The sequence below is a fragment of the Xenopus tropicalis genome, chromosome 6, assembly GCF_000004195.4.
Source record: "Xenopus tropicalis strain Nigerian chromosome 6, UCB_Xtro_10.0, whole genome shotgun sequence".
In the NCBI taxonomy this organism is placed as follows: domain Eukaryota; kingdom Metazoa; phylum Chordata; class Amphibia; order Anura; family Pipidae; genus Xenopus; species Xenopus tropicalis.
This window is the reverse complement of record NC_030682.2, coordinates 128,434,437-128,458,910: the sequence shown is the minus strand read 5'-3', so window position 1 is coordinate 128,458,910 and position 24,474 is coordinate 128,434,437. Positions and strand designations below refer to the sequence as shown.

At 39.8% G+C, this 24,474-nt stretch overlaps 1 protein-coding gene across 2 annotated transcripts in view; it reads left to right on the top strand.

Moving 5' to 3' along the window:
- vps13b (vacuolar protein sorting 13 homolog B) overlaps nucleotides 1-24,474 on the top strand; it is a 508,026-nt gene that overhangs the window by 422,777 nt on the left and 60,775 nt on the right. For both annotated transcript variants that reach the window (XM_002934409.5, XM_012965216.3), the window contains exons 40-42: nucleotides 14,259-14,455; nucleotides 22,378-22,559; nucleotides 23,802-24,151. In XM_002934409.5, coding sequence (XP_002934455.3) covers nucleotides 14,259-14,455; nucleotides 22,378-22,559; nucleotides 23,802-24,151 — 729 coding nt within the window. The remainder of the gene's footprint in view (nucleotides 1-14,258; nucleotides 14,456-22,377; nucleotides 22,560-23,801; nucleotides 24,152-24,474) is intronic.

Sequence of the window (24,474 nt, the reverse complement as noted above, 5' to 3'; positions counted from 1 at the left end):
TTGTCACTTTTACACAGTAAAGTATGTATGCCTTTAAGAAATGATATATATTATCACTGTGTTTCTGTGATGGCAAAAGTGTGTTGAAACATTCGGAAATGTTATATGGTTCTCCGGCAAATACAGTGATTTCTTTGTGAAGGCCAAGCTGATTGGGTTTCTGGTGGATGGATTAAGTAATGCATCAATCTGACTTGAATTATGTGTTAGTAGGAAATCCCCATTAGGAACATGCCATACTGTCATTATATTGAGCATGCGAGCCAGTGAGATCATGTCAGTGTCTGCCAAGGTCTCTGCCCTCCACACTGGGACTTACTTTACCTCTTCTCATTCAACTCATTAAAGCTAATAGGTAGAATTCAGCTCTGCTTTTGATATAAGCCAGTGATCAAAGGCTTGTAGGAGTGTTTCTATCAAGACTCATTAGAGGTATTTTCTAGACTCGGGGATTGCCTCTCCACCAAGGCAGCTTAATGGGAAGTCTCAGGAGACTGTAACTCAATTTCACTCTTGTACGTTGGGGGTGAAGATTTGAGGATCCGTTTTATCCATGTTTTTGTATAAATTGAAGGAACTCAGAGCTCGGATTACATGCATTGTATCCTTGGTCATATTGTAGGCTAAAGATGTACCATTGTAGCAGGCCATTTTATCAGTGCATTCTTTTAAGGGAGAATGGAGGCAATCTAATTGCCCTTCCCTGCCGGTCAGTTCCTACATTTCCATTCACTGGCCTTAAAGCCATTATCTCTTTATAATATGATAGTTCACATTCTCAAGCAAGTAGCCAAAAGCTTGATAGTCAGTTGGATAGATGAAGTGGAACCTGTGACTGCTTGGTAGTTTAGGAGTTAGAGGTGGCCCAGAGGCACTTGTTATAATATGCATATATGTTAATTATTAAGTTTTCCTAAAGAGATATTTTATCACTTAATAAATATTGAAAGGTCCTGTTTTTTCAACCATTATTTATATTAATTATTTTTGGGCAATTGTTTCCCCCAACCAGAGTGGGGGAAGCAATTTTCGGGGGATAGGTGCAGTTTAATGAATCTTGATATTACATTCATCCCTGCAATATGTCACAGAATAAAATCCCTAAGTCCTTACAGCACGTACTAGTCCTTATTCCGTTCCATACCTTGTGAATCCTCCATTCTAGTTTATAAAGAGCCTCAGAATTGAGTGTTTCTCTGGAACAACAAATCCGTGTTTATTTGCTTGCACAGCTGTGAATGTTCCTGTGAGTGAAACATTGCCCTTCTGGAAGCGAGAGCTGAAGCACTTGAGTTTTCATTTCAACTATTGTTATTTGTGTGGAAATTGGAATCGGATGGGACCGTTCCATGCTTGAGGGTTTTCATATGTATTGTCTGGTTGCAAATGTATCGCAAATAATCAACACTGTAATGGGATATCTTCTGCAGGCAGAATGACTTGAATGTGTATTCAAGATCCATAAAATTGTATTAGAAGGGATAATATGAGGCATGGTTAATAAGTTACTCACTGTTTCCCTGAGAAATAAAGATCTGATCACAATTTTGCCCTGGTTTACGTTGCTTCTGGCTTAGCAACAACATAGTGCCATTGCCAAGGGACATTCCCACAGGCAACTAATGGTTCTGAGGCTTTGCACTCAGGTACTACTGGCATAGTAGCATTCAGCATATACTGGTCTGTACTAGATCAGTTTCAATGGGCAAAGTCCCTACTGGGCCAGTGGTGTTGCTTCCCATCGCTTCTTGCCTGATGACTTTTTCACTAGTGCCTACTCGCTTGCATTCAGAAACTAATATTCCAGTGACATTGGTTTAGGTAGCAGCCTAAAGATGAATGTGATAGGTAAGCTGCCCATGTTCATACTGTTTGCTTACCCATTCCCATTAATCAATATTGTGCCCTTTCATAAGCCTAATATTCTATTATTTCAAGTATAGAAAGTATCCCTGAAAGGGACAATGTGTATCACACACAGACCCCACCGCAAGTTATTTATTTCCAATTTACATTCTGATAATGCAGTATATAGGATTTTTTTCATTTTAGAATAGTCAGGTGTCTCCATCATTATTCATCCTTCGAGCTGAAGAGGAAAAGCCAGAGATGCTAACATGAGTGAAATGCGTTGGTCTCTGTGTTGCAGATGGTGCTTCAGGCAGAGGACGCTTGGCAGTGTAACTTGTACTTATGTTTTCATAAATCCGTGACAGATGTGAATTCCCAGCTTTGGAAAGTTACCATTTCACCCCTACAATAAACAGAAAGCCATTTTTTATTTGTTGTTGCACCTTTCTGCAAACCTGCTTAGGATCTGAGCACCATTTGGGAATGCCTGCTATCCTTTCCCAATCTCTCTCTGCCTCCTCCTCTCTGCCTCCTCCTCTCTGCTTCCTCCTCTCTGCTTCCTCCTCTCTGCCTCCTCCTCTCTGCCTCCTCCTCTCTGCCTCCTCCTCTCTGCCTCCTCCTCTCTGCCTCCTCCTCTCTGCCTCCTCCTCTCTGCCTCCTCCTCTCTGCCTCCTCCTCTCTGCCTCCTCCTCTCTGCCTCCTCCTCTCTGCCTCCTCCTCTCTGCCTCCTCCTCTCTGCATCCTCCTCTCTGCCTCCTCCTCTCTGCCCCCTCCTCTCTGCATCCACCTCTCTGCATCCTCCTCTCTGCCTCTGCCTCTCTGCAGCCTCCTCCTCCTCTCTGCCTCCTCCTCTCTGCCTCCTCCTCTCTGCAGCCTCCTCTCTGCCTCCTCCTCTCTGCCTCCTCCTCTCTGCCTCCTCCTCTCTGCCTCCACCTCTCTGCCTCTTCCACTCTGGAAGAGCTACAGAGATGGGATGGGTCAACATACATGTCTGAGGGCACTGGGGTACCTACAACCATGTTAAAAAATTGTACAGTGACCCTAGAATGTCCTGATGCTGGCTATGGGTCGCTAATACATTCTATTATACCTATTGTTTAGCTCTTTTATTAGATACAGGCAGAGATGGATCAAATAAGTGAATTTTATAAAAATTATGTTTTTTTCTCTGTAATAATAAAACAGTACCTGTACTTGATCCCAACTAAGATATAATTACCCCTTATTGGGGGCAGAACAGTCCTATTGGGTTTATTTAATGGTTAAATGATTCCCTTTTCTCTGTAATAATAAAACAGTACCTGTACTTGATCCCAACTAAGATATAATTACCCCTTATTGGGGGCAGAACAGCCCTATTGGGTTTATTTAATGGTTAAATGATTCCCTTTTCTCTGTAATAATAAAACAGTACCTGTACTTGATCCCAACTAAGATATAATTACCCCTTGTAGGGGGCAGAACAGTCCTATTGGGTTTATTTAATGGTTAAATGATTCCCTTTTCTCTGTAATAATAAAACAGTACCTGTACTTGATCCCAACTAAGATATAATTAATCCTTATTGGGGGCAGCACAGCCCTATTGGGTTTATTTAATGGTTAAATGATTCCCTTTTCTCTGTAATAATAAAACAGTACCTGTACTTGATCCCAACTAAGATATAATTACCCCTTATTGGGGGCAGAACAGCCCTATTGGGTTTATTTAATGGTTAAATGATTCCCTTTTCTCTGTAATAATAAAACAGTACCTGTACTTGATCCCAACTAAGATATAATTACCCCTTATTGGGGGCAGAACAGCCCTATTGGGTTTATTTAATGGTTAAATGATTCCCTTTTCTCTGTAATAATAAAACAGTACCTGTACTTGATCCCAGCTAAGAAATAATTACCCCTTATTCAAAGCAAAATAATCCTATTGGGTTTATTTAACATTTTAATAATTTTTACAGACCTAGGGTATGGAGATACAGAAAGATCTCTCATCCAGAAAATCCAGGTTCCAAGTATTCTGGATCACCGGTCCAATATCTGTAGTTGATTTTTAGATTTACCCAGATATCTGTACATGGCTTTTGTTCTGAGGAGTCGGCCATTGATTTGTTTTATGATAATTGTGTGTCCTGTATTAGAATCAGAGAGTAGTTTTGCTTGTCACTAGTAGAGAGTGAAAAACTAAGGGGGGCACGGGATTGTGTTCTAATTGGGTTTATATATTTTATCTGTAGTGTTCCCCCTTAAAATATTCTATGTTACTTATTTAGGAAATACATGCTGCAAATCTGATGTTGCTTATCAGTCACTTCTCTGCGGACACGCTTTTCCCCTTATCAGTGACATCACCCAAAACACTGGTGAAACGTAAGACTTTGTATAGACACTAGATTCCTATTATCAATGTTATCATCCCAGGCTCAGGTGATTTTTTTTAATCTTGGAATGGACGCTGAAGTGGTGTTATCTGAGAGATAAAACTGAAAAGTACATCCCATATGTATCTGACATTCTTTCGCTCTCAAGATATTTAATACTAATTGTATCATGTATTTAAGAAGATTTTGCATAGCTCAGAACCATAACGTCACCAAGTTATTAAAGTTTTTTCCAGTTTAGTCATGTGTCGGCCAGTGATGAGGTGGAGTGAGATGGGGAAATGTATTATTCAAGAACAGTGACCTACTTATGACACTTACTAAATGAATTGTTCTGCTGGGCCAGAACAATTCGACCTGATGGTTTGGTCCTAGGTAAAAGATCAGATCACATGAGGGTCCGTGCAGCACCTTTGGAAGAAGACAACATGCAGAATTCAATGTGGTCATCAACTAAATTGTCATTTGGCCTTATAAATCAATCTCTAACTGAGCTTATATCGGATATTGACCAGGCAGACTGCTCTAGGCCCTACAGGACTAATAAGCTCCCTATTTGGTCAGGAATTGTGTGAGTAAACACCCAATATTATCCCTGATGTTATAGATCAACAGGGCTGATTTATCAACACTAGGAAAACTTGCACTAATTAAATATTTGTTTTAATTGTTCTATCTACAGCTGGTTAAGCCAAGCTAATCACAGATTGGTTGTTTAAGTTACAAATTTGCCCAGTGTTGATTAATGACCACAAGTATATGTTAATTCTGTTATGAAGCAGTTTGGACTCTTTACATATTCATCTTTAGAAAATAAACATATTTGAATTATATTTGCATTTTCTAGAATATCTAAGCCAAGCAAATGAGATTATGCCGAATTTCTATAGTGTTTATGGGGCATGTTAATGTCCTGCTTTGTTATTTCTTAGGTGTACGTGGGGGAATTTTGAGGAGATTATCTGAACCCATTTTAGTGTCTTAAGTTTAATGTGACATCTATTGAAGAGATCTGTAAATGTTGATTTTTAAAGAAATTCTGTATAAACGTTTTGTGTGTGGTGCTGACCTTGAGTTGTATATAGATCACCCCTTTGTTTCAAAACCCAAGGTGGGACTGACCTGTCAGAAGTATCTCCCATTGGACCCAAGAGCTTCCAGAGGCCCTTTCTTTAATCCACCATCGTGCTATATTTCAGCAAGTACTACATCTAATTGTTGTGGGAGGGGCCCCAATATCTGGTTCTGTAGGAGGCCCTCATTTCAGAAAAGGAAGATGTTGAGAGCAGTTTGGTGTTCTAGCATCTGATGGTTTACGAGTCTCACAGAGATGGACAATTGGCCACCACTGTTTGATTCATTCACATGGAAAATATTTCCTTCAAGAATTCAGTGATAAATGGATTAAAAACAAGGAATAGCAAAGTAGCAGGTATGTGACTAATAAAATATCTTCCAATGGTGTGGAGACAAAGGTACTTACGTTTCTGCTTTGTGTTTGTAGAGGTAGGCTCAGAACAATATATTAAGGAACATTGTGTCTCATCCAAGGGAGACAATCAAGACTTTGTGGCTAATTGGTTTGTGAGTAAAAGGGGCTTTTGCTCAATATATTGAAGGATCGTACATAAGAAGAGTACTGTTGCTCCCCCAAGAGGCACTTGGGGCCATTTCTTCCTCAACCCTGCTGCACCCTTCATGCTGTCTCTTTAAGGCATAGTGCATGTCAAGTTTAGTGAGCACCTTAAGTACTGGAGATGTTAGGAGCAGGTCACAGGGAAGGACAGGGCTACACTATGGCCAATGGGCAGTATAAAAATGACATTTCTACCATCTTCCTAAATACAAATAGAGTTAAAGGGAATGTGATGTATCTACTGTTATTCCAAAAGTAGCTTCCCCCCTCTGAGTTTTAATCTGCTTTTTTTTCCCATGTTAATAACAACTTTATTTAATAATCCTTATGTTCAGTATGGCTATTTTATGGCTTTCCTGTTGACAAATAATATCTACAGCAAAGAGGAACACAAAAGAAACAACAGCTGGTTGAGGTCCCAGGAGTACAGATGGTTTAGCTGTATAAAGGGCTCAGTGGGGGGGTTCAGGCTAATGAATAGTTTCACTGTATGAGTTCAAAACAGTTAACTTTTCCCAACGATTGGGGTCCTGTAGCTTTTAGTTATTCAACAGGAGGAGGAAATATCTTGCAATGCCGAATTGTACAGATCAAGGTCAGAATGCTGCCAGAAATATGCCTTTGGGTTGGATCTGTTATTAGTATGCCAAGATACGGGGGGAGCAACTTATGGGGGTCTATTGGGGGCTTAACTTATGGAGAAACAATTCTATGGAAATCACGGATGTAAACATGTGGTCCTTCAGCCTTTGTTGAACTGCAACACATACTAATAGCATTTAACAACTTCTGTACGACCACAAAAAAAAAAAGCATTTTATCTGAGGTGCCCAGAACTCATTCCCTGCCTTCTTGCCCTACCACCATCTTTGCTGCATCTGAGAAACCTAGAGACTTTACAGAGGGTTATAGACTAGCTTTAACCATTTACTCCTGCTTTTATTCCCCCCCCCCCCCACTTCATCAAACCTTGTAATGGCCTCACAGTACGGAAAGTGAGACCACATGTCTGATCCTTGGCACATTCCTAGCAATTCTGTTGCAAATATATTATTACTAAGATTATAGACATTTCTCTAAATGAGATTTACAGATAAAAATGGGAAATCTTGTCTATTTTATATTGCACACCTGCATTTCGCTACGCATATAACTTGCCTGATAAACTGATAAACTTCGGTCACATATAATGAAAAAAGAGACCGGGAAAAAACATGAGATTGTAATAAAGCAAAATAGTTACATATTTCATTGAAAAGGTTAAAAAGTATTTCTCAGGGCTCTTGGATTACCATATTATAATACCTAGGGAAAATAAAAGCCCGGACTAAGATCCGTGTTTGTACTTAGTGGGCTTTCCGTACAGGAAGGTAATATTGATGCAGTACATTGAGCCTCGGTACCAGGGGGCGGCACAGGTGAAACATGCACAGCTGTACCCCACGCTGCAATGCACAGCAGCTATACAGTGGGATATTTCCTGAACAGAAATAGTGTTTGGTTAGTGCCGGTTCCCAAGAGTAGATCACATTAAAATGTTATAAAATCATGATTTCCTGTACTTGAATGCTTGTGGTTTCTCAACTGGTTCCAGTATAACAAAGGAGGGGAGTTTATGGCTTCTATTATTTGGAGATGTATGGAGCCTTCCCTAATGAAAAAAGAAATCTAAAATGGTTATCAGGCTCCGAGTTAAAGAGAAGTTTCACTCTTGGCTTTTTATGCTGTGATGAGGGTTTTTTTTTAAAAAAAATGTTCTATTTGTGTGTATGGGAAACACTGGTACAGATACACAAACATATGCATGTATTTATTTTTATTTATTAATGAAGGAAATCCTTTAATAAATTAAAAAAATCAAGTCTGTTACAAAGCAGGTGCTTTCACTTAGGTTTACTCCATGCATTAATTAAGCAACTATCACATTTTTTGAGAAGGAAAGGTAAAAACTAAGTAAGCTTTATCAGAAAGGTCTATGTAAATACAGCCATAAGCACTCACAGAAACGCTGCACTGAGTCCTCTATCAAAAGAAACAGGATTTCTTATCTTCATTTTTTGTAAACATATTCTTCAATATCAGACTTCCTCTCTCAAAAAAATCCTTAATTCCCAGGGTGGAGTCTGCACAGCTCTCTCCTGCTCCCCCCTCCTATAAGAATTCATAAGAACTTGCTCCCCCTCCCTTCAGAATGTGTGATCTGAGCTACCAGTCCCTAGAGCTGCAGCAGGAAGCTGCAGAGACCAAGATAAAATGCCAGCTGCAATTGGAGGGAGCTTCTAGGGCTCTTTACTCAGGTATGGTAAAGCTTTCTGCAGAATAAATATAGTGTTCTAGGTGGCACTAATGTGGCGAATCTATTGGCAGTAAAATGCCAAAATTTCTTTCCTTCTCCTTTAAGGCGATGTATAAGGTGCTGGGAACAATACCCAATATTAGCATGTTTTCTTGTTACGGTATTTTGTTGCCCCATACCAACATGCATTCATGCATAGAGGGACAATTAAAGGCTTAACAAAAATAAGGAACATGTTAGCTTTTTGGTGATGAAAGCCACTAGACCAATATATACACTTGATTATTATGTAATTATCTTCTGAAAGGGTGTGTTTCCAGGGCATTACCTAATGAGGTTGTTTATACTGATCTTTCTACATACAAAATGTCTGCTGACTATTCCCTATGTGTTATTTATTTGCGCTGCTGATTGAGATCCACCATGCAGGGCTATTCGGTTTGTACCTGTACCGAAACATTGATAAGTTCATTTGGATCAACCGATAGAATTATGATTGTAATGAAGTTGCCCAATCGGGCAGCACTACCTGCAATTTACTTTTAGAGGAATTACCAAAGGACCAGACCAGAGAGAACAGGCCCCAAGGCAAGGGTACCAGCTCATCTGCCCCCACCCACTTGCAAACAACATTTCCGTGTAGCTGACCAACTCCACCACACTACCCCCTCACCCCCCTCTGCCGCCAGAACTTTATGTGCTGAGGTGTTGCTTCAAACCGGCACTAAGAGCGCAATATTCACAGAGATAAGACGTTAAAGGCATGTGCCTAAGACAGAAGAGCACTCCACAGTCGCACCCTAGGTACAAGCTTCCTCTGCCTCCCGCTAGTTCCGGACTTGAGTACAGATACTGTGTGAGTTTACATGTTGGTTGCGCTGCTAGCTCAATCAGATAAATACATGCACATTTATAAAACTCTTCTTATAGCCATGAATGAACATTCCGAATCTATACAGATTCATGTAAAGCAACCCCAAAACCTCAATGAACCTTCATGTCGGAATGGTATTCTTTTCTTTGAAGACTCTTATTCCTGTAATCAAAGAGTTACTCAAAGAAGGATTTGGGCAGTCAGGTTTTGTTCTTCTTGGTCTGCTACCATAGAGCCTCCCTTTTTTGAGTTGACGATGGCTTGTATGGAGTTGTATACTGTCTGGCAAATGTTTGAGATTCTTTCATCCCTATTTGAACAGTTTTTCAATCACGTCTTCTATTGCCTTCATGTCCAAGGAGATTGGCTACTGTGGCCTGGGCCTGAGACTTCTTGATAACATTGTGTACATTGAACAAAGCAACATGTAGGTATTTGGAAATGGACTTTGAGATTGTCCATGCTTTCTTAAAGCTTCTGCCTCGCCTCCTCATACAGTTTCCTGCTTTTTTTTTTCTTTTCTTCATGCTCAGTGTGGTGCACAGACAATTCAAAGTGATTGAATATGTGCTTCTTATGTTCCAAGCACCTGAACCTCATCATGATCGAATTTCCTTACAAGTTAAAGGAGAATCACCTCCCTGAAATCTAGATGTTTCTTACAGCTTCTAAAAGTTGCCACTACTTTGGTCCAGTCCATTTTAGGAGTTCTTTGTGGAACGAGATAAGGTTTAGTAATTTCTTCCTGCTCCACTGCAGTACCATTTGTGAGTACCATGGCATTGTTATTTCCAACAATTTTCTGGCAGAACTGGTGCTACAGTGCCAATATTTTTATATGTTGATATGGGGTTTGTATTAATTTTTGTACGTGAATAAGTGGGTGATTGCAAATATGTGTGGTTTTGTTTGCTGGTGTGTTTTTAACTCTTGAAACTCCAGATTGCATACGTGCAGTAATGCCTTTTATATCAAAGGAGAAGGAAAGCTACTCAGACATTTTATTGCCAATAGTTTAGTCACAATCGGACAAGCTAGAATGCCTTATTTTTTTCTGTAGAATGATTTCCCATACCAAAGTAAACAGCCCTAGAAGCTCCATCTGTTTGTTTAACATACGTAGCAGCAGCCATTTTAGCTTGGTCTGACTTAACTTCCCTGCCTGCATGTTGCTCCTGAAACAACTATAAGTTCAGATTTCACAGCAGAGATGGGAGGAGGAGAAGGGAGGGGGAGAGAGGAGCAAACTAAGCAGACTTGTGCCATGTCACAAATGATTTTGTAGAGAGCAAGAAGTCTGACACAGAAGATCATGTGTTTCTTTTCACTGAGGACTCTAAGCAGCAGTTCTGTGAGTGCTTATGGCAGTATTTACATAGACCTTTCTAATAAAGCTTACTTAGTTTTTATGTTTTTTTTTCTTCTTTAAATAAAAATGAATGTATGGAAACTAGTATGTAAGGCCCTGACAAACACTTAGGTGAAATTAAAATGACATGGCATAGGTTGCAAGATGACTTTGCAGTTATGTTTGATCTACCCTAGTAATTAGTCTTGAAAACCATGGCCTGTCGGCACATATTAATGGAACCCACACTACGCTGCTTTCAGAAGCAAGAATATGCCATTAGTACAGGCTGGTTCTCAGTCATTTAGTGACCATGTATTAAAAATCTTTGCATTCTGCTCCCTGCCTTTTTTGGATACTCATCACGAGTCTAATGGACTGATCTAACTGATTGCATGGGAGCCAAACAGGGGTCATTTTTCCGTAACGCTTAAGATATCATCTTTTGCCTTCTTGGGAGGAAGTCAGACATGGGATCCAAGTGCTGGAAGGCCAGTCATTCTGTGCCATGATCCCTTTTACACTGCACAGGCTGAAATATTTGCTTGGCAGGTGCATTCTGTTAAAGGACCTGTAATCATATTGGGTTCGCAATGTTGACTGGTACAGAAGGTCACCTTAGATCACCGATTAGAAAGTAAAACAGGAAACGTACCCCTCCACCCCCCCAGAAATCTGTTTGTCATTTACATTTTCCTTTGTATCTAAAACAGTTATTGGAATAACTTTTGACATGAGACTTTTGTCAGCTCTGAATTACCTTCAGCAACATTGATAGAGATCAGTGTTACATGAAAAATGTTCATACCAAATTACAGCCACGTTTGCCAAGTTCTTTATTTTTTCAAGAACTGTGGACATTTTTCATTGCTTGAATACATGGAGTTTATAATTTGAGGGAGCTGGCTGCAGAACAGAAACGAGAAACACTGCAACAGTAAGCAAGGCATTTATTCATCCTGAGGAAGCCTGGGTAGTAATCCCGGTATAAACCAGCAGCCAGTGCCTCATACAACATTATATTGTGTTCAGCCTCGCTTCACTTAGGTGGCCTTGTAGGAACAAAAGATAACAGAGACACACACGCTTCCTGTCTTCTGTGTGCATCTTGTTGTAGGGCAGTTGTTTCTGGAACAAGAGCAACATTATCTCCAAGGGAAGCCCACCCTGAACGAGGCCTTATCGAAAGCAGTTGAAAGTTCTCGATGGAAGGAAGGTTATGAATAAAGCAATAACATAAAAAAAGGTTGGACCTCTTGGGGAAATAGACAGCGCATTACACAACGGTCCAGCTGTGGAGTCTTTCTGTCTCTCTAATGAGATTCATCCGTGTTCTTCTAACAGGTGGTAGGAATCTGGAACAGTGAGCTCAAGAACTTATCAGTCGCTTCATTGTTACACATGTTGTTCTGGAGCTCCGTTTGAAGGTCTTGCTAATTTTTACTGTGACCTCTGCGGTGAAAATATCTTCCTGTAGTATTTATAGTAATACATGTTTTTATTATTATAAACAGTGTGAGCTACCTTGGGATTTTTGTTGGACTGTATTATAAAAACATATGTTGGGATATGATGTTCATTTCTTTTTTTGTTCCTGCATTAAGGGACATGGCAGAAAATAAGCATATGCACAGATTCAATACAGGGAGAAAACTTAGTTTAAGTCTAGATTTATCACTAGCCTTCAATAGTGAACCATAAGATAAATGTTCTCATCAAACTGAATCTGGCCTAAAATATTACTGATGCCTTAGGTAATGTTAATATCTATTTGGCGCTTGTCATCCATGCTTGACCAAGCTGGAGATTTTCAGTTGATGATATTGTCCCCATCTACAGCCCACTGAAAAGTTGTCTGTTACTCTGTCAGACCAGTCCAAGCCCGACCACCTCATCAGTTAACCTTTATAAGTTACACTTTAGGGCAATGGCAGATGGAGCAATCACACAGGTTATAACAGAGTTCAGTAGATTCCGAATCTGTTTTTTGACGTCAAGTTGGTAATCGTCCCATGTGCCATTGGTCGTACTGGCCTGGGGCAGTTACAGGAATGGAAGAAAATGTCCAATTGACTGCTATGGATTGTCATCATAATTCTCTCCAAGGTATTATCATGCATATTAACATCATCTTAAACACATATTGCAAAACTTAAAGAAAATATGCACTCACGACTCAGGGCTTGGTTCCACCCAACCCTCTGCCCACACAGTTATTAATGTCTTCACATAATACGTTTTTACACCTATGGCTTACAGGATATTAGATGGACTACACAGAAACAAATCATTATTTATCCATGAAAACTCCATTAAAATTTGTTTAACTTATACTGGTCAAGGCATATAGATTTATTGTTTCAATAGGGTGATGTTTCAGATAGTGAGTCATTCAATCATATGCATTTAATTATTGAGAAATAAAAAATGACCCAGCTCTTGGGGAATCTAAAGAAATGAGTAACAGTAAGGTGAATCGCTGCTGTTATTGTTGGTGTGGATGCTGGGTACTGGCCAACTGCATTGTTCCTCCTGGTGTTTTTGTGGGGGTTACATAACCATAATGCTATTCCTGTGAGTTTATTATGTACCTTGGCTCATCTGCTGTAGCTAATAATGTAATATAAGGGAGGGCATTGATCTGCAGTTGATAATTTGAAGGTAGCTCACTACATGACCTATAGTTTGTTTATTCCGTTGTTTCTGCCATTGGTAATAGAATAATTCAATGCAACAGGCTTCTTACGGTAATCAGGGTGAAAAGCTTGAAGGCCTGCCATCTCAATATTGCTGAGCTTCTAACCTTCACAGGATTGTGCTCAGGGGTCTATCATCTGGTTTTAGGTTAGAAATTCAGAGACTTGTAGTGCAGCAACAGCTAGAAAGACTGTGGTCACTCAGATAAAAGTGTTGTGCAGGGCCATCAGACTGACACAATAGTCCATATTGCACTTACTGACAAAGAATGCTTCTAACAGGGGATCGGGCTGGATTTGGGTGGGTCATTGGTGCAGTTAGTTGTAATACCGTGTGGCCTAGCTGGACTGGGGGGTAGTCAAGTGTGCTGTATAGAAGATCTTTTTTTTTTCTTTGTTTAGGTCCCATTTCTTCTTAGTTGTGAGGCCCAGGTTATTAGCCCAATGCCTACCCTGTTAACTATGGGAGCCCCATCTTTTCTGATAGTGGCCTTATTGATGTTGTTTTAAAGCTTTGCTTGATCATAATAATAGATTGCAGTAAGATCTCAGTGTAGTTAAACTGCTAAAACAACATAATGATTACGTTTCTAGTAAAAGTTTGCAAGCGGTGCCATTCACAAAGGAACTTGTGCCAAACGCCAGTTCATTGACAGGTGAAACGTGTGAAGTACAGGGTTCATGGATACAAGGGAGCCTTTGAATTAACACTTTTTTTCCATAAATGACTTCCTAATATCTGGGTTCATAAATGCTTTCACTTTTCTTTTGGCAGAGACATGCATTTACATGTTATACTCACCGCTTTCTCCCTGTCCTGTGCACGGGAATAAAACTGGCTAATGAAATAAAAACTGACAGTTGTTTTAAGAGTCTTTAAACAGAACTAGACCATGAGTGCAAGCCATGACATTGTATGGAATCCGCTGTGCTTCTTGTTTAGCCCAGTTGTGCCCTCCAACTGATTTTCTTCTTCCTTTGTTATATATATACTCCATTGTGTCACAGAGTCCTCTGACTCACCCCTCAGTAATGATTTCTATGTATGGTTGTGTATTTCCCATGTTTATTTATTTAGACTATTGTTAAGGTCTTTTAAGGCAGGATTTGCATGCTTGCATATTTTCTTGCAAATTAAATTTTAAAGCTGGAATAACTGTAGCGTTCAATGTTTTTATAGGTCCCTTGTAGCTTGGAGTACTGGGATGAACTCCAGCGGTCATTTGTTGCCTTTCGAGAGTTCAGTCTATCTGAGAGCAAAGCCTGTGAGCTCCAGCTTCCCAGTATCAGTGCTGTGAGTGACCAAAAGGAGCTGGTGACTTCGGACCTTTGGAGAATTGTCCTGAACAGTAGTGCAAATGGGATCGATGATCAAAGGTAATCAATCACAGTTAGATCATATACACGCGGCATCACAAACAGTACTGGATTTTTGTCATTTTTTATCTGGTTTCAAGCTACTTCTCCCTGGTTCTCCAACCTCAAAAGAAAATGACCTTAGTTAAAATATATATTATTGTTACAGAATGTAATAATTGTTGTACTGCATCTTCCTAAATCTTCCAGTTTAAAGGTGTTGCAAATTATTACTGTTTATATAGTTGAGGCATGATATGCAGCTGAAAAGATGTCTGCCTCTGCCCCAGCGGAGCTTACAGTCTCATTTTCTTATTAAATGTACACACAGAGGTCAGTTTTACCTTTATTAGATTCATCTATCGGTATATTTTGGATTAGTGGAAGCTTCATGCTATGGTCAGCATAAAACTGAGGTCCCCAGTGTGTGCCATTAACCTGTTGTTGTAGTTTTACAACAGATATAGCTTGACAAGGCATCCACAAAATAAGTAGTCTATCATGTGTGGATTCCAGCTGGCTCTAGTTGACCAAGCTTTGTTACTCAGAATGGTAACTTTCCCTCTGTCTAAGTAAAGCTGACCACATTGGGGCTGATATTATCTGCCAGCTTGGCCCCTTTAGATAGTTTATTGACCTGTGTATATGACCAAACAGATGGCCTTACCAGAATTTTCCCAGCCTGATATCTGTCACACTGGTTTAAAAATCCAGTCAGGATCAATCTCATTGATGTTGTCCTCTCAGGCGAGTCTGCACAGGCCCCTACTATGATCACGTGTTTGGCCTGAGTTCCAATTGTCATTGGTCAACCTGATTTGGCCCATCACTTGGGTGGCGAAATGAGCAAAGATATTCAACAACAACAAAGATCAAACACATGAGCATTATAAAATTTGGATGCAGATTTTCAGTGGCACACAGTCTTGCAGCCATCGACATCCAAGGAAACTACCACACAAGCAATCATGAAGCTCCAGCAAGACGCTCGTATCCCTAGGGAAGCCCCAGCATTAACATGTGCAGCTTTTCCACACTGATTTATTGCCTTGGGCAAGTAGTGAGTCTGGCCCTACCGTATATAGTAATGGGTATTTCAGGGTAATACCACCTGTGATCCTGCCATGTCAAAGCTTCATTCATTGAAGGTAATGGAAGTCCAAGACAAAAATTGGTATCGTTGTGAGCTGACCTTAGCAGTACTGGGCTATCCATCTGTACGTTCTTTCATCACTTGCATCGCCTTCCTTTGGGGCTGCAAATCTGCTTCTCAATGGTTCTGCTGTATAAATGTTTTAAGACTGTTTTAATCTCTCCAATGAATGACTCATGCAGCGGAATAACTTCTAAGCCATGCATATTTTGGTCCATTAAAGGGCATCGCAAATTATGAACTCAGTGTATGTTTAGGTAAGGCCTCAGCTTTAAAAGATTAAAAATATTTACTTTGGAAGCAGTTAGGAAATGGAGTAAGCCAGCACTTGTGGTTTAACTGCTTCTACTTTCTATTGGCCTTTCTTACAAACCGTAAGTGGCCAAGTGCCACTGAAGCAGGTTTGGTTTTCTGCATATAAAATAAACATGTGCTTTGGAACATGCCTCTCTCCAATGGATCATCCCATCCTCCTCCGTACAGAGGGGTCCGGCGTTGCACTTGCCAGCAGCACAAAGCATAGTTTGTGCCATTGAGATCTTCTAGTGTGCTCAGCAAAAAGCTACGAACCAGAGGTATTTATGCCGTGTACATTAATAATAAGTTGACTTTGTACACAAATATGATCATCTCAACTGATCAATATTAAAAAAAAAAAACCTAATTCGGTAACTGAGAGGGATCCAGTTGGATGCTGTTTTGTAGACATGTTGTTCCCAACGCAGATATCACGTGGACACCCTACTCTTGTTTCTCAGCCCTCTATGGAGATGGAAGGAATTATTTTCTAATTCTATTTTTTTGCAGATATAATGTGTTCATACATACCACTGCCTGTTTTCCTCTCTTGCACTGGTTTTCTGCTGCTTCACGGACAGGAGTAGCCATGATTATCAGGGGGATATGGGAATTGGGGGGAATGGATCTAAAAATCTAACAACAGAATTAAACATCTGCTTTCCATTAATTGGATGGAATTGCAACTGATTTCTTGATGTTAATTGTAAAGGAATGTATGTTTGTCAGTGAGAAGTTAAGTGTTTGAGACAGGGTTAATTCTTGTGAACGCTGGTCCTTAACAAAATTACCTTTGTGGTCAGCATAGAGCCACGTTAATGTGAATGTGGGAATGATACATGGAGCCTGGACTGACGGAACATATTTGTTCTTTCTTTTCCACACATGATTTAACATGAAATAAGATTCACTAGACTTTAACCTTATGTGTAAATGTCAATAACGGCAATGATTGGTGATGCTTTGCACCACCCTATACCTACTGGAAGAGTTAAAACAAGTTTTCAGTTTTAATCAGGGATGTGATTTGAAGTGGACTGTAATGAATTTGGAAGAGATATTTAAACAATAAACTATAGAAATACATGAAAGCTGCTGCTGGGTGGGACCATTACAGACCAAAAACCAATAAAAGAGTTTACTAGTCCTAAGCAAAATGTCAAATGTGTAACAGGGGCAGTTTTAGGGCAAGCCAGAAAGGGCATCTAGCCAGCGCTCAGCTCAGCAGGAATCTCTCTGGACAGAAAATCACCTCAGTAAAAGTACATATATTACTTCACTCTTCAATACCTTTAGTATATACGTCAACAAAGCCAACCATGGGGTGTTCTGGGAGTTGTAAAACTGATAGCCGGAGGGCTGAAGGTTGGAAATCCTTCACTTACATGAATATTTTAGTTTGGGGTTCTCTTTTATAATGTTTTTTTTAAATAAAAGTTTCCATGATCTGAAGAACAAGATTGAAAAGAATGTTATAGTGTAATAATTAACTTATAATACAAGATCGTAAGATCTTGTCCATCTGTGAATCCAGAGAAATCATTCATTGGCAAAGAAAACTCAGTTAAATAATAAGCATAGATTAGATTAGAAGGGCACTATTGTAGAATTGATGGAAATAGTCCAGACAAGTACATCAGCAGGGTTCCACATAGGTTATGGGTTACACACTGGTGAGTGATTGTGCTCACAGACACATAAACATTACCAGGGCTTATCTGTGTATTTGTGTTTCTGGCCTTAGTTTTACCACAAGGCAGTCTTTCCATTTGTGGAATTTGCCTGGCATCAACCTGATAGGATGCAATTTAATCCAAAATTAATTTACAACTGCACTTTCTGCACCTTCATCATAGAGCAATACTGAGTGATGAATGTACAAAGATCTGCAGTAAATCGGGTTCCAGAAGAAACTATAGGGCTGATTCACTAAAGTGCGTTATTTATAGCATGCGTTAAAATATTTATCGCGTCTAATTTTTCGCGTCTTAGCACACTATTCACTAAAAGCATACTTGCGTTAATTTACGCGCGATACTGCTTGCGTTATTTTAGTCGCAAAGACTATTTTTGTGCGGTATTTGACGGAACAAATATTTGCTGCATGCAAAAAACGCACACCATGTTAGCCATACACGCCATTACGTTCGGAAAACTACTTTTTTTGAAAATGCCCATTTCCCTGCAAACTGGCGGCTGCATCACTCTGGGGCCAACACAGACTTGAATAAATCCCACTGCAAAGTCCATATTGTGTTGCCAAAAGCTCATTAACTGTACTTTTCTATAATTACCGCCTGCCCCAAGTAGGTGTTAATTTTCGCATAGACTAATGCGATATTTAGCGCGTCTAAGTGTTTGTAAATCATGCGTTAGTATTATTTCTGCACGCTAATTAACACAATGCGGCGCAAAAAAGCGTGAGATAAAAATTAACGCACTTTAGTGAATCAGCCCTTATGGGTCTGCAGGTCACTCAACTGTCATCACTTTTGGTTTTAAGAAGATAACATCACTTCTACGTTTCAATAATGGCAGCGGGTAAAGGGTAGAGTTGTTGTGGTTTGGATCAGGCAGTGTGTCTGAGCTGGTGGTAATGCAGGTTCAAGTGCAGATTGAGGTGGGTCATCCCAATCCCAATTTATAAAGAAGCATTTACAATCTTGGGTGGAATAATATCCATTGGTTCGTGACCTGGCCCTTGGTATCACTCGCAACAACAAGGGATGGGCTTAGGGCAGGGCATTAAGTACCAACAACAAGAAGCTTAACCATAAATTCCCTTGTATCTTCACTTTTGGAGCTGCAGCCGTACTCTGAACAACAGTGATGCTTTTTTTCTAAATAACTTTTAACTTTAGAAATAAGACTGGCTATAAAGGTAATTTTCCATGTCCTGTATAACGGAGCTCTATTGAGCTGGAGTTATATAAAACTTCACATCCAGCGAGGACAGGCAGCTGATAAACTATTGGACCTGAGAACACTGAAACCTGTCCAACAAAGGTACCTCATAAGCAACTGCAGGAGTTAAAAGGATTTGATACCTTTGGGGCATAGTAAACTCTGAAGCTTCTCAAGCTTTTTTTTTTTCTTCTCCAGCTGCAAAAAGGTGTTATGGCCTATTACTGTTGGGAGTGCAAAGTAGAGGTCTGGAGTATGGCTGGTGAGGATAAAGTTTAAATTTGTCTTTTAGAGGAGAACATTACAGTGTAATTGTTTGCTTTTAGAGGTACCTACAAATGATCATTGATTGGGTGGGATCCTTGACTTTTTAGTGGCATCTGATCAGATGGGCAAGATGTATTTCCAGCTACAATGTGTTCCAGTGAAAAAACTTGTGCCTCCCCATATACTAATTCCATCATGGGTTTTAAATAGCATTTAATATAAGGATACAGACTCAGATTCTCAAATTATCAGGCAAACTGTACAGCCACTATACATGTCTGCATGTAACAGAGAGAATGGAAACAGCAGAAGACAAATGGAGAAACTCCACAGATTTGTTATATTTCAACAGGTAATTCCAGCAGACAGATTTTTACAGTCACAACCTCCTTCTACCGATCCTCTTTCATTAGCTATATGACTTTTCCAAAAACTTTTCCTTTAGGAATAAAATGCTAAGATTAGAAACCCAATCCAACTTATGAACACATCTGCCTATCAAGATCGGGTTAAGTGCAGGTGCAGACTTATTTACTGCAGGCCTGGGAAGTTTAAAGATAAGGCTGAGAAATATGAGTCCTTCATTGGAAACAATAAATGGTTTTTACTTATAAGAGAAAAGAGATGTTGTTATTTTGCTTCAATGTAAAACGAGAAATTTTGTCCTTTGTTACACACATTATACATATATATGAAACATTTGCTGGCATGTTATTATGATATCTCCTTGTACAGTCTTCGTTCAAATGTCCACACTTGCAGTGCAGTCATTTTGTATGGAGAATATAACACAATAGGATGACAGTGGTAGGTTAGGAAGGTTAGGCCAGCAACCATGAGACAGTGGAACCATAGGCCCGTATTCAATTGCAAGAGGTGGTAACACCTTAATAGTAAGTAGTTAGGTTGAGTAAAAAACAGGAAGGAAATAATTATACTTTCCACTCTTAATATTTCCATTCTACAAATGCAAAGGGAAATCATATATTTTTACCACTGAGCAAAAAAAAATGGGGTAAGGGAGGAAAAAGAATATATATATTTGATCGATTGATTGTTTTTGGAATACAACTCGGTGTTGCTGGTCTTTTTTTTATATATATATATATATATATATATATATATATATATATATATGCTTTTTTTTCTTATTTTCCTGGTAGTTGAGCAGGCGGGTAGAGAACTGCTGAGTCTAGCCCTTTATCAGGCCCCAAAGCCCATGCTTTGTTATAGGCATAATAAAAACCTTAAAGAACTAATGGTAAAGACAAAAAGGATCAATGTGGAACTACTCGGCTATCTGCTCAATAGAAAATGGGTTGTTGCTGATGTTTGGGCTGTGTTACGTGCTGATGTATGTTATTGGGTACTGATTTCCCACATCCAGATATAGGCAGATGGTATAAGGTCAAGGTCCCCCTATTATAAGCCTTTGGCCTTTTATATGGTCATGGAACTCCTCAGTAACTTATAATTTCCCTATATTTCACAATATTGGGTACATTATTCATTATAGTATGTCTGGCACATAAGATTGACAGGTAACTTCAGTAGCCCCGTGACCCATACTTGGTGCACTTACCTACCAGTAAGGGGTGTAAAATGTGTTTGTACATGGTAAATCTGCTTGCACTTTTTTCTCCTGATAAAGCTTCTTGTGGAGGACCGAAACATTGAGTTAATATAGTAGTATATATAGTGCTGACAATTTCTGACTATATATATGTACAGTTGTCCTGCATAGCAGATGACCCCCAAAATAGGAAAAGCTGCACAGGTTTAAGGTAAACACGGGGATGGCATTTCCATGAATTGTGTAATTGTTTAAGCCCTTCATTCATCATGTAAATAGCCCCGCATTAGGGAGCGTGGTGCTGTAGCTTATTCATTATAAACACACTTGTGAGGGGGAGGCATATTTCACATCCCAGCTAATTTGAGGCAAGCCTATACGTAAATATTTCGCTGCCGAGTAATTTCAGTATTGTAGGCTAGTGTGTAAGTGTGTGAATGTAAACAGCATTCCCAAACTGAGTAACACTTTTATGTCAGTTAAATGGGATTTAAATTGTGGCATTTGTTTGTACAGGCTTAGTGGCTTATCAAGCAAAGGGATTATTATGAAGTATTTTCTGCTTACAGAATCATCCGTTAGAGCCCTGGGGTCAAGATAAGCCTGAGGAAATAGTGAATAAAGCACTAGCATTGCAAGTTAATGCAAAGTATCCCAACTGCCATAAATTGCCTGGATAACAAGAGAGAGAATGGGACACAAATGGAAGGATCTGGTACCTTCCAACCAGTATCCAGTGAACAAAGATAAGAATTAGATAAGCACACTGTTTAATCCATATAGTTATGACACCAAATTCAGACCATGGCATTCAAGGAGGTGTGTACCGTATCCCTTTATCACTTGAAACAGACAGTGAATGCTGGGGGCCCTGGAGACATAGGTGTCCTGCATGGCACTTTCTGCACCTTCCTCCTGTGCCTTGAAACCAACGCAACTAAAAACTGAGGGCTATTTTTTTTTTTAACTTTTCTTTGTTACAAATGTTTTTGTTCGGGTAATGAACCAGTATTGTATATTCATGTTGGGTTGGACATTGATGGTTTATCCTTTGACACTTGAAGCAGAAGTGTTTGCGTCCCCGACTTATATAAGAAAGTAATAAAACCATGTTTGCAGATCAGTTTGCCCTGAAGCAATTTCCATCCCCAGATGCAGAAATACTTCCATCCCCATCACTTGTGTTCTAGAAATCATAGTGACGTTGTTAGTACAGTGGGAACATGGAAAACGTAAGGACATCTTGGTCAACTGCTTTCCACCAAACAAAGGCCTTTCTCTTGTGTCGAATGTCTGTTATAGTGCACCTGTGGAACACGCTCAGACTTATGGATGAACAGGTGCAATTTAGGGCCTTAGTTTCCATTTACATTAGCCATAACAGTATGCAGGGACACTTACCGCTTATTCCCCCCCCCCCTCTTATATTCAATAAATTCACTACAGCTGTGCACATTTTTCTGCTTCTATCTGTTTTTGGCTCTTTACCGGGACCATTTTAAATTATAAATAGGAAAGAATAACAGTGTTCGGATATAATTACACAATTGAATGCCACTTTTTTTCCAGATAAATATTTATGCATATTCTAATGGTCAGATGTGAAATGAAATATAATGATGTTGGCCGCAGTTTCGAGAATATGTTGGGCAAGTGGACAAGGCCATCTGCACTTATCTTATAACATTTTATAATCTTGGAATTGCTTGGTAAATATAAAACATAATTTCTTTTTTATGTTTCCCACAGCTCTGAAAGTGAATCTGGCTCACAAAGCTCCAGCGACCAGCTTGTTACACCAACAGCTTTAGCCGCCTGTACCAGGGTGGACTCTTGCTTTACCTCTTGGTTGGTACCGTCACTTGGGGTATCTATTCAGTTTGTTAATCTGGAGCTTCACTTGTGCCATCACCTGGATCATTTAGGCTCAGGTAAATGTTCCTGTATGATAACTAATACTTATTCCTTTATCCCCGTCTACACTTTCTATACATTGTATATACTGTCTCTGGGCCTAAAACAACATCTCTTGGATTTGCTGTGGGGATTTATATGCTCAGCTGAAATCGGTCCCAGTAAACTATGCAGAAACCTTGAAAAAGTTAATGACCATAGGCATGTTAGAGGAGCCTAGTTATAGGTATTTTCTGCACAAATTCCTTTATTCTATACCAGTTTCATATATATTACTAGAACACATTGAAGGGTAAATGCAGTGGACACCTTGCAGGTACTGGTTTCATTAAAAGTCTAATGAATTCTGTAACAGGTTAAGTAAAATAAAATAAAATTACATCTTACTTACATCTGTCGGTCATCATATTGGCCTTACACAATAACTGCGGCCTCTGCTGCCCCCTAACTTGCACGTGGGTCAGGAGGGGAGATTCCTGTCCATCCCTCATGGTAGGTAGCATTGTATTCATGGGGCTAATCACCAGTCTCTGTACTCTTAAATGGATCTCAGAATCCTGTGGCAATTGTTTTTTTACTCTAAACAGCCCCAAGAATTACATACCTTTCTCTCTGAATGCAAATTTATTTTGTTTCTCTGTTACAAGCAGCTGAACTGCAGCTCTTTTACTGGCTTCCTTTTAGTGTGAAGCTCCACCCCTTTTTGCTTTCTGAGCCCTTCTTCTCTCTCCGACTATGAAGACTTCAAAGAGGTCCCTACTGGACATGCTCACTGCCACTGTTCCAATTAAAATCACCCAGGGTCATGCCCAGGGTCGGACTGGGCCGCCGGGACCCTGGGTGGGGTTAGGGGGTGCGGGGGATGTGCCCGGTGGGGGCACCTGCAGGGCCCCTGGGGCATGCCCAATAGACACCTCTTTGAAGTCATCATAGTTGGAAAGAGGAGTAGTGCTCAGAAAGCAAAAGTGTTGGAGCTTGCATGCAGGGAGAGAGTATGTTATTCTGGGGGCTGTACAGGGTAATTTTAGAGATTTGTTTAAAAAGGTTTAGTTATCCTTAACTTTGGTATTTTAATCATATACTTATTCTTAACACTGTACGTTGGTTGTCCTTCAGCACTTAAGATATAGGTATATGGTGAAGGTATATTTGCTGATTTCATAGAGCTTAATGAAATATACAGTAAGTACATATTATTATGGTATTTTCCTGCCATTTTTCTTTTAACTGAATATTGATTTTCTCCTTTTGGCCTTTAGTTCCCCCAAAGTGCTTGCATCCATTTGTATCTGATAAAACAACTCCCACTGAACTAGAATACATGAGCATATCTTTTAAAGAGCCTCAGGTGTACTTGAGGCAATGGAGTGATGTGTCTGTGTGCAAAGAGATCCAGTTCTCGACAGAAGCAGAAAGCAAATTCCTAGAGTGTCGCAATCTGACAATGAAGAGCCTAGTGAAGCCCTTCCACATGCAAGGACAGATGGCAATCACCGACAGTGCCCTGGAAAAGGTTCTTGATTTCACTGTCTTGGTGGATCCGATATTTGTCAATTTTGGACAACATTCTGTTCATTCCATCAACACTGCAATTCTGGCTTGGCAGCAGGTATGTAATATTATTTTATAGAATTATTGATCACTATGAGCTGTGATAATGTTAAGATTCTGAAGGGGAAATAATGATCCCTTAAGGCAAGGGGCAGATATGGTATTGATATGTACAGAAGAAGGGGTGACTAAAGCCAGGAACTGAATAGGCAATGGATAAAGAGACATGTATGTGCAGGAGCATGACAGAGTGGCCGAGGAGGCAGCAACAGGACTGGAGCAGGAACAGGAGGAGCGAGAGCTATGGACATGCCACAGTGCTCAAGCAAAGTTAATGCTAAGGCCAGCCAAGAGACAAGAGCTTGCAACCAGGATGTTCCC